This window comes from Lygodium microphyllum, chromosome 3 (genome assembly GCF_053477565.2).
Source record: "Lygodium microphyllum isolate KBCC chromosome 3, Lygodium_microphyllum_v1.1.10, whole genome shotgun sequence".
NCBI lineage: Eukaryota > Viridiplantae > Streptophyta > Polypodiopsida > Schizaeales > Lygodiaceae > Lygodium > Lygodium microphyllum.
This window is the reverse complement of record NC_141137.1, coordinates 130,769,306-130,779,367: the sequence shown is the minus strand read 5'-3', so window position 1 is coordinate 130,779,367 and position 10,062 is coordinate 130,769,306. Positions and strand designations below refer to the sequence as shown.

The window sequence follows — 10,062 nt, the reverse complement described above, 5'->3', positions numbered from 1 at the left end:
AAGTATTTGTAGAAAAAAGAATACATGCCATGTACAATGTACCATGAAACACATGCACATCATCATTGGTAATTTTAGGTTCAAATAAAAGAATCTTAGGACCTAGATTTTGAACATGTAACTAAGAATTTAAGTATTTTTTAAATATATTATATTGAAACAATGTTGATTGTATATTACCTTGAAACAATATTGAAATCCATTAGAAAGTAGCAAATATATATATTTAGCATAGTTTTGAACAAAAAAATATTGTGAGTTTGGAATATAGTTGTATAAGTCTAAGTATAGTATAAGTGTTTCTTGACATTAAAAGCAAACAAGAACACGGAAACACAATACCATATACACCATCATTGATGAAAGGTTTTGCCATTCGTAAGAACCATGAAGCTTATCTACATAGATATCAACAACCCCCTTATTTACTACAGCATAAGCATCATCAGGATTATGCCAATCCACATGGTAAGTTGCCAAAGCATGGTCAACAAAATCATCCAATACAATCAACCCGTGATCTATTGCATTATTGTACAACATAAAACATATTGTAGAAAGGCATGCTAAACAACTATTCATATGGATGAGGGTCAAAAGTTATAAATGAGATTGTGAAGGCATGAGAGGAGCTTGAAATAGACTTAGAAACAATTGGTCTCATTGATAGCATCCCCGATCTTTAATAATCTAGTCCCTAATGCTATAATCACATCTAGTGAAAGAAGGACCATTGAGCCAAGAATTGGATTGTCCAAGGTGGAACAAAATGAAATTTTCAAGACATGCTTATCATTTGTGGAGCCTAGAAAACTATATATCAAGGAATATCAAGTTGATATCTACAATGCCTTGCAGAATCATAGAGTAATTTATCTTAGAATTATACCATGACATAGGGCTAGCCTACTCATGCAAGTTTGTGTGCAATCTATTGTACTATAGTAGTTAGGCAAACCCTATTATTGCTACATGTTTGCTTTCAAGTAGTCATCTTGTTGAGTGTGCTAAGCCACTTTATGAATTGGTATTCAAATAGAGGCAAAGCATCAATAAAGATGTACATGAATTGCAATGATAACCTTTTGCTTGATAGGGAATCTTCAACCAAGAACATAGAGTAAAGGTGTTGGAATAGTTTTTTGAGCTGAAAAGGGTGTACTAGTTAAGAGAGATGGGAAAATAATCTAGGAGGCAATTTGAAGAAAGATTGGAAATGGAAACCAAGTTTAGTGCACCAGTTGCCATAGTTAAACCACCAAAGCAATGATCATGGTTCAATATACCATTGCCCAAGGTAGACATTAGACTAGACCACTTGAGTGGTAGCAATGGTGTGACAAATGGTGGATATGAAGAAGGCAGCAATTATTGTTGAAAAGACAATGTTTATGACCATGTACATGGAGATTAGAGTGTTTTGCATTTTTGTCGACTTCTCTTGAGCTATAGTAGTAGAACCTAAGAAGTGCAAATTAGCAACAAGAATTGTGGGGCCCAAAATTGCACATTGTTAAATCAAGATTATAGACAAAAAAAATTAGCATTAAAACATACACCAAAATCATCTACGTGGCTCTTATTGCACAATTGCATATTATGGTGTTAGAAAAATGAAAGAAAATTATTTCAAAGTGAAGTTTGGTCAACTTGTATTTATGCAAGTAATGTTGGAGAGAATCAGAAAGCATTTGGTTGAATTTGGCGATCAAACAAGTACAAGGTATTTGAAAGCAAGTTTAAAGCAAACTTATTACCTAATTATCTATAAAACAACCATAGATCATGAATGCAAAAAACACTCTAGAATTGACTATAAAAGGGTAAAAGTTTGTTGGAGATGAATTATCTTTGTGATCACCGTGGTATGTGAAAGTGTTATGTGATACACACACACAAAGAGAGAGAGAGAGAGAGAGAGAGAGAGAGAGAGAGAGAGAGAGAGAGAGAGAGAGAGAGAGAGAGAGAGAGAGAGAGAGAGAGAGAGAGAGAGAGAGAGAGAGAGAGAGAGAGAGAGAGAGAGAGAGAGAGAAAGTTATATTAACGTCTTCTAAAGACCAAAACTGGCCTATGAGACAAACTGTGATACAACTGATGAGGTCCAGCTATCCAAAATAAAAGTGCTGAATGAAAAGCTAAAAACTGGAAACTGAAAATACGGTGCTATGAGTGCGATAAGTGTCGTGTATGTGTATGTGCGTATGTAGCTCTGGTACTCCAGATAATGGCTACAAAAGGGGAACAAATGTCGGCTGTGATAGGGGAACAACTGTCGGCTGTGATAAAGTGGTGCGATGTGTATATGTAACAGATGCAGGGAGATATACTATCCTGGGATGTAGTAGCAGTCGTCGAAGTCGCTAATAGCAGGTGATCCCTTTTGGATACAGGATGTGGTACATCGACGGTGGAGAAAGAGCAAACTGGAGATCTGAGATCCAATGTGTCGAGTGTCGTCGGATCTCAGTCTGCTGTCGATGTAGATCAAGAATCCTTCGGATCTCCTGTCGGTGTGGCTGTGGGGTCCGAAACCCACGGATCCTCATGCGGCGTCGGGTACGCTGGTCCTCAGCCTGCTGTAGTGTGAGCCCGGAGGTCTAGCTGGAGGCTGGTACAATAGCTCTCACTCTGTCTGTCTGAAAGAACTGTGTAATAGTCGTCTGGGTGGGCCCCTCTTTGACTGGGACCCGCTGTGTGCTCTACTCTCTGATGTGCCATGCCTCTCCCAGAAAACGGCCAAATGATCTCTGATCCATATCAGTCATACATCCCTGAAGTGAGCTGCTCAATGTGTATCTAGATCTCAACTCTGAGTATGCTGGGCATCTAAGAACAAAATGCTCCTCACTCTCCACCTCTGATCTGCAAAGGGGGCATATCCTCTCCTCCCGTGGGATGCCACTAGCTCTGCCACTCTCAATCATAAGCTGATGTGATGATACCCTGAGCTGTCCAATAAGAACTCGCAATCAATGGGCATATAGATCTGCATATATCTCGGAATCTCTATGAATCCCTACTCTGATATCCTCAAGAACTGTGTATAATAATGTGCCATCTTCGATGGCAGTGGCTGTGCAGGGCTGACCCATGTCCTCTGTATATAAATATGCCATATCTCCTGTCTGATGATTCTGTTCCTCTCAGAGAGAGAGAGGGTGTAAGTGGGAGCCTGAGTATCATATAGAAGAGGTGGGAGTCTATCAATGTCCAGCCCATGTCTGTCAAACCAAGCTCTAGTCTGTGCATACCATGATGTGGTATCCCCCACTCGAGCCATCTCCTGAGATGCCATATATGCTCTATATGCAATGCGATCTCTGTCCATATCCTGAAATCTTAGGAAGTAGACTGTCTGAAATAATTCCTCGACTAGCATGGGTGGTGTGGCAAGCTCTGCTCGCACAATGTCATGTGGGACTGAGGCCTTGCTACGAATCAATCTAGATATCATGATCACATGAGGTCTCTCCATTAATGTCCATACATAATCGGCAAGGCCTGGCCCCCATATAGCTGCTCCATACATCAGTGCTGGAGTGACTAGAGTATCAAAGAGCTACCCCTTGGTGCGAGGCTCCTGGAAATGTGCCTGATGACACTGTCGCTCCATAAGAGCCAATGCTGAGTATCCTCTAGTGAGGCGGTCACGAGCTGCCTGTGTCATCGAGAAAGTCCCTGAAGCTGCTGTAAAGGTGACTCCCAAATATACATATGATCCAGTGACCTCAATACTCCCTCCTGCTGCCATGAAAATACTCTGTCTGTGTATCTAAGCTGATGTATGGAATATAAGAACCTTGGTTTTACCAAGGTTCACTGTCATGCCTCTCTATATGCAAAAATCATCTAATGCTAATAAATGCTGCTGTAATCCCTGAGCTGAGTCTGAGACCAACACAATGTCATCTGCATATAGTAGGATATGAATTGTGGCTCCATTGAGATCTATACCTCCACTGGCTCGCTGTTGAATAAACTCTGCTATCTCATCAATGTATAGCCCAAATAGAGTCAGTGAGAGTGGGTATCCTTGCTTCACACCAATGGTGCTCACAAGGGGATCTGATATACCTCCCGGACATCTGACTCTGCTAGTAACCCGCTCATATAGTGCATAAATACCCCACATCATGTCATCATCCACCCCCAGATCAAGTAGGCGTCTGAAAAGCCTCTCTCTCGGAACCGTGTCAAAGGCTTTGCGGAAATCCACAAAGCAATAGTACAATCTCTGTTTCTTCACTCGTGTCTAGTCGATCAGACAACGGAGAGTGAAAATGTGGTAGAGAGAGAGAGAGAGAGAGAGAGAGAGAGAGAGAGAGAGAGAGAGAGAGAGAGAGAGAGAGAGAGAGAGAGAGAGGCTCACAAAAAGAAACAAGCCTCATATGGTCTTGAAAATGTTGAAGGGCATGGTCTTGGAAAAAAGAAGGTGAATGAACTAACTTTTGAACATGAAAATGTTAAGGGCCATGGCCTTGTAAAAAAAGAAGCCTCACAAAATGGAATAAGCATGGTGTATGTGGGGAAGTCCTCTCAATGGTGGATGATAGCGATAAGTGGTCTATCATGGAGGAGCAACCTTGTATCACAATTTTCCTCTCTCTCTCTCTCTCTCTCTCTCTCTCTCTCTCTCTCACAATTGTTTATGGCACTCATTGTTCCAAGATGCCAACCCCATATTTGTCTACAATGACTTTCTATTCAAATGGTAGTGTTATTAAAATTATGTAAAAAGAGATTTAAAACTGCATTCACTTTAGACAATATGCTATGCATATATATGAGTGACACCTTGAGCTCAAATAGCAGTGTTATCTGCATTGAAATTATGTAAAAATATATTTAAAACTTCATTTAGTTTAGACGATATGCTATGCATATATATGAGTGGCACAATTGAGTTCTATTGAGAAGGGGGCTCCCTAGTTTCCCACCTATGCAAAAGGAAATGTTAGTGATTGGGCAATATTGGAAATTACATCTAAGAGTTGACAACCATGTTGGCACCAAATAGGAGTGGAGTATGCATGAAGTAAGGATCTCACCAACCACAAAAAATTCTACTTAAGAATGGATCCATTAGAGACCTTTTGAATGTCAATGCAAAGATACCAATAGATTGTGAAGCTTCTTGCACAAAAAGAACATTGATTGGCCAAAGGCATTAATGACATAACTTGCAAAGATTTTGACAATGTCATGTTTGAGGGCTACATGTATAAGTGAGATAGGTGAATGAAGGCTCAACTAAGAAGGATGAACACCACAAAGACTTAGGGCCCTCGGTTATAAAGGTATCACACATGGTCTCTTTTAACAATGAGAATAAATCTTACTACTATATACTATATTATTTTAGCTATAGGTTCGAAAAGCCCCGAACCTCCAAAGGGCTTCCCGAACCTTACCCCTTTTTCAAACCTCCCTTTTTCAATCAAATCTCCCTCCCCTCCTCTCTTTCTCACATCTCATTTTCTCTTCCCCTCCCTTTTTTTCGTTGAAGCCTTCCCTCCCCCCTCACCTCGCTTTTTTAAATTAAAACCGCTTCCCCTCTCTCTCACTTATAATCTCTCTCTTTCTTTTTCCCATCCCCTTTTTAATTAAATTCTTCCCCCTTCCCCCCTCTCTCTCTCATGTGTAGGGCCTAGGTTCTCTCTCTTTCTCTCTCAATTAGATTAAACTTTTTAATTTAAACTTTTCTTTAATTAAACATTTTAAAAGCTTTTTTTAATTTAAAGTTTTTCGAACATAGTTTTTCACATGCTTTGGAGAGAGAGAGAGAGAGAGAGAGAGAGAGAGAGAGAGAGAGAGAGAGAGAGAGAGAGAAGAAGAAGAAGAAGAAGAAGAAGAAGAAGAAGAAGAAGAAGGATAAAAAGAAGAAGAGAGAGAGAGAGAGAGAGAGAGAGAGAGAGAGAAGAAGAAGAAGAAGAAGAAGAAGAAGAAGAAGGAGGATAAAAAGAAGAAGATGGAGAGAGAGAGAGAGAGAGAGAGAGAGAGAGAGAGAGAGAAGAAGAAGAAGAAGAAGAAAAAAAAGGAAAAATGAGGAGAGGAAGAGAGAAGGAAAAGAGAGGAGAGAGGGGGGAGAATAAAAGGGGAGAGAGAGAGAGAGAAGAAAAGCGGGGAGAGAGAGAGAGAGAAAGAGAGAGAGAGAGAGAGAGAGAGAGAGAGAGAGAGAGAGAGAGAACCAGGAGAAAAGAAAAGAAAACTAAAATAGAAGGCAAAGAAAGAGAGAGAGAAAAAAATTTAGACATAGGGAATTTGGGAGAGAGAGAGAGAGGAAAAAGAGGAGAGAGAAAGATGAGAAATAGGATTGTTGAGCGAAGTTGCTATGCAATAGCACGGCAACTTTGCTTGCCGCTTCACTGCCGCGAAGCGGCCTAGCATTCTGTGTGTATGAAGCATGTGCAGAACACTCGTAGTTATTGTGCTCATTAGTGCCTTTCCATGTGAGCTTAATCTAGATGGTGTCTCTCTAGTGGACATCCTTGATATTTAGGAGGGCTAGCGAGTGGCCATTGCTCCACCTTCTTCAAGACAAAGGTTACAAATTAAAAGGTGTTATCTAGCATAAAAAACATGAAGAGATTGATAAACATAGTGATGTTCTAGAAGAAGAAGATGGCATAGAGAGTGATCATTTTGTAAGTCAATTTGCCATGTGGTCTAAAAGTGAAAGTGTTCCACTTTAATGTTTAAAGTTGTAAACCGTCTTTGGAGCAATTGAATGTTTGCTTATGTACCATTTGATCAAATGCAATCTCCTTCTCTCTAACAAGCCTTTGTCTTTGGTGATTGAGTGGCAACACTTCTCTTTGGCAACCCTTCTCCAATATGATCTTAGCAATTGTTGTTGCTAGCTAGCTAACAACCCTTCTTCTTTGGCCCTATATTGGTCCACAATATTGATGATGTTTGCAATGTCTTGAGCATAGGAGGTCCAAGAGATGTTGTGGCAGTTAGAAGTCAAGGATGTTGCCCTATGTTGCAAGCATAGTGCCTACTGTGTGGCAAGGGAAGGTGTTGTTGCAATTTGCTGCCAATCCTATTGTTGGGTGAAGGGGAGATGTCTTCAACCAATCAATGATGGAGACTGTAGCCAAGACCTTTCGCTTTTGGTGGAAATTGATGTCACATGCTCTAAATAAATATGCTATGTGGAGACTACTATACCTCAACCTATTTCACCCTTGTTGAGGTGGTGAGTGCTCTTGGATGCCCTCATGTGCTAGATCTATCTCTCTCATTCATTCACACATGCACATGAGTGCTCGTGGATGCCCTCACGTGCTAGACCTCTCTCTCTAATTCATTCACACATGCGCACCCAGGCAGCCCCACACACTTGGAAGTTGGCTAGTGTGTCACTCAAACTTTTATGTCCACGAGATGTGGACTGATTTTGTGGATGTTATAAATGTTGCCATGTGGCTAGGAAATGCGTGGCAAGACGAGGCAGACATGTTTCACCACTGAGAGCCAATGGAGGATCTACCGGAGGACCTCCTGCAGCTGCTTCTGTCCTACCTGCCCTTTCCTTCTGTCCTGCAAGCTCGGCTGGTCTGCCGGCGATGGCGATTAGTGCTCTCCTCTCACCCCTTCGCCTCCCTCTGGTCGTCCCGCGCGCCTCCCTCCCTCTGGCTCCTCCTCTACCACAGCCCCAGCCCTGCGCGCGACAAGCCTTTCCTGTCCCTCTTCCATGCCACCACCTCCCCCCGGCATCACTACCTATCCTTTCCTTCTCCTTCCTCCGCCCTCCTGGTTGCATCCTCTCATGGCCTCCTTTGTTACGCTGACCTTCCTTCTACCCGCCTTACGCTGTTCAATCCCTTGAACGGCACCTCCGCTCCTCTTCCTTCGCTGGATTCCGTCGCCGAGCTTTCCCATTTGGGCATGGCTGCAGCGGCTTATGTGCAGAAGGAGGGGAACGCTAGCCAAACAGCAGGTTTTCGGAGCCCCGATCTCGGAAACCATTATGCCTCGAAGCGCGTCTACATCCTGGCCTGTGGCCTATCCCAGTCTCAAGAAGGGCCGCATGCGGAGCTTTACGATTCATTCGACGGGGCATGGCGCATCCTTGCGCCGCCTCCTGCCCTGGCCCCTTCCATGGATGATGGCCTCCCGAGGCGCAGCATCCCTCAGTTCGTCTTCTGGAACGGCAGATTCTGCATCCTGTCTGGTGCTCGCATGCTGACATACAGCCTCCATGGATCTGAATGGGGATGGATCGATCTCCCGACATTGCCACGCATATGGAACCCTCTGTATGTGACTCTGCATGCTGTACACGGTCGCCTCTTCTTGGAAGGCAACTTCCAACAGCAAGGAGACTTCCAGAGGAGATATCCATTAAAGATTGGCATCGCAGAACTGAAGCACATCGCCAGATCAAAGTCTGACCGAACGCTCTATGAGTGGGTTGAGGTTGGGTACATGCCTCAGGAGTTCTCTGCAAAGTTTGGGAAGGGAAGCTACCCTGTGCACAATGTGTACACATCCTATTCTGATCCGGATCGCCATGAAATTTGCTTCGTTCTCTCTGCAGGAGGGGGCTCTGAAGACACAGTGGTTATCTATCATATTGAAGAACAAGCATGGTATTCTGTATCGATGTACGACTATAGGAGAGGCACCTACTCACTCTCAACAAGCTTCAAAGGAATGACATTCCAGCCTAACCTTGCTTCTTTGAGCTGTTTTAATTGCAAAGCCAAGTGTAGTAGATGACCTAGGTTAATTACTCATTCCTACTTTGTAAATATCCAATATAGGTCTCAAGACAAATATCAACTTTCCTATATTTTTATGTATTGCATTGACAAATGCTATAACTTTAATTGATTATTGGCAATCCGAATGTGCTTGTTACAACAAGCATATCGTGGAGTCCAACCATTGTCACGAGAGTTGTTCAATCTATATACGAAAGGCCGTTGGGCAAATGGTATAGGGTAGCATATCAACAAATGGCCTGTCTCATACATACAACTCCTCTAGTTCCTTTTTGGTATTCCCCTTGCCTTAAAAGGTAATGCAATTTTGTGGGTTATACATTAAGTGGAATGTGTTGAGAATTTTAGGCTACCTTTGGGAGGCATTGGGTCTGAAATTTAGGGGGGTTGAGTGGGAGTATGAATTTTCAAGGGAGACCTTGGAAGGTAGATGCATAGCCAAAAGATGGTACTCTCAAACTACTCATTAGTATTCGAGAAAAGCACGAATGCATAACATAAACTAGTGTGCAAGTTTGAAAAGTGAAGATAGAGATGGGTTATGCCTAGGTCAATAGACCTAACTGAGTTGGCAAGGAATAAGAAAATGCAAGTGTGGTCATGGGACTTCTCCTCATGTAGTTGGGGGAACCCATTGACAAGTGTGTTTTTTGAGACTCCAACCAGATCCTGTAATCCCTCTAAGATCCACACCACACTTAAGTTATTTTACTTAGCGTGGAGAGTCCCTATTATCAGGGCATTGGCAACACACACTTTTTGACTTGTGTGGACCCTTTTGTACAACTTAGGAAAAAATAGTAGTTTATGGCAAAATAATACTTTTAAAAACGTTTTTAAAAAGAGAAAGAGAGAGAGGGGAGGGGAGCAAGCTTCCTTTTGGAAGGACATCTTCCACGTTATTAGGTCCATAGCATGTACTATACTTCCACTTTTTTAAAATGCCCATCACCTTTGAAGTGCATGTATTTCATAAGGGTGTCATTTTAATGGGCATAGTTCAAAATGGCTAAGTCAAATATAATATGGTAGCTTGGGTAGCAGGTACTTTTGAAGTTCAAACACACCCATGGCGTGTCCCCAAGTAGCTAGTGCCCAAGGGCAAGGGACAATCCCCCATTGCCTAGTGCCTATGTGCCAAATTCTAATGGTCTCCTCTTCTCAAAATGAATCAGAGGCATGTTTATTCCTAAACTAAGTTCACATTTTGTCATACATATTACAATATAATAGTCTTGGAAAAAATGGCAACTTGATCTGTGTCTAGACTCTCAAGACCCTACATTCTTGTAGGCTATTATTAGTGCGTTTGAATATGTACCTAGTACTA

At 42.2% G+C, this 10,062-nt stretch overlaps 1 protein-coding gene across 1 annotated transcript; it reads left to right on the top strand.

Moving 5' to 3' along the window:
- Window positions 1-7,437: 7,437 nt before the first annotated feature.
- On the top strand, window positions 7,438-8,844 carry LOC148038903 (F-box/kelch-repeat protein At5g43190-like). Its single transcript, XM_087675487.1, has one exon. The coding sequence runs from the start codon at window positions 7,483-7,485 to the stop codon at window positions 8,725-8,727; it is 1,245 nt and encodes a 414-aa protein (XP_087531613.1). The 5' UTR covers window positions 7,438-7,482; the 3' UTR covers window positions 8,728-8,844.
- Window positions 8,845-10,062: the final 1,218 nt, after the last annotated feature.

Bases quoted from the DNA above. Each gene is read 5' to 3' on its own strand.
- LOC148038903 (XM_087675487.1), top strand. From the start codon at position 7,483: ATGGAGGATCTACCGGAGGACCTCCTGCAGCTGCTTCTGTCCTACCTG.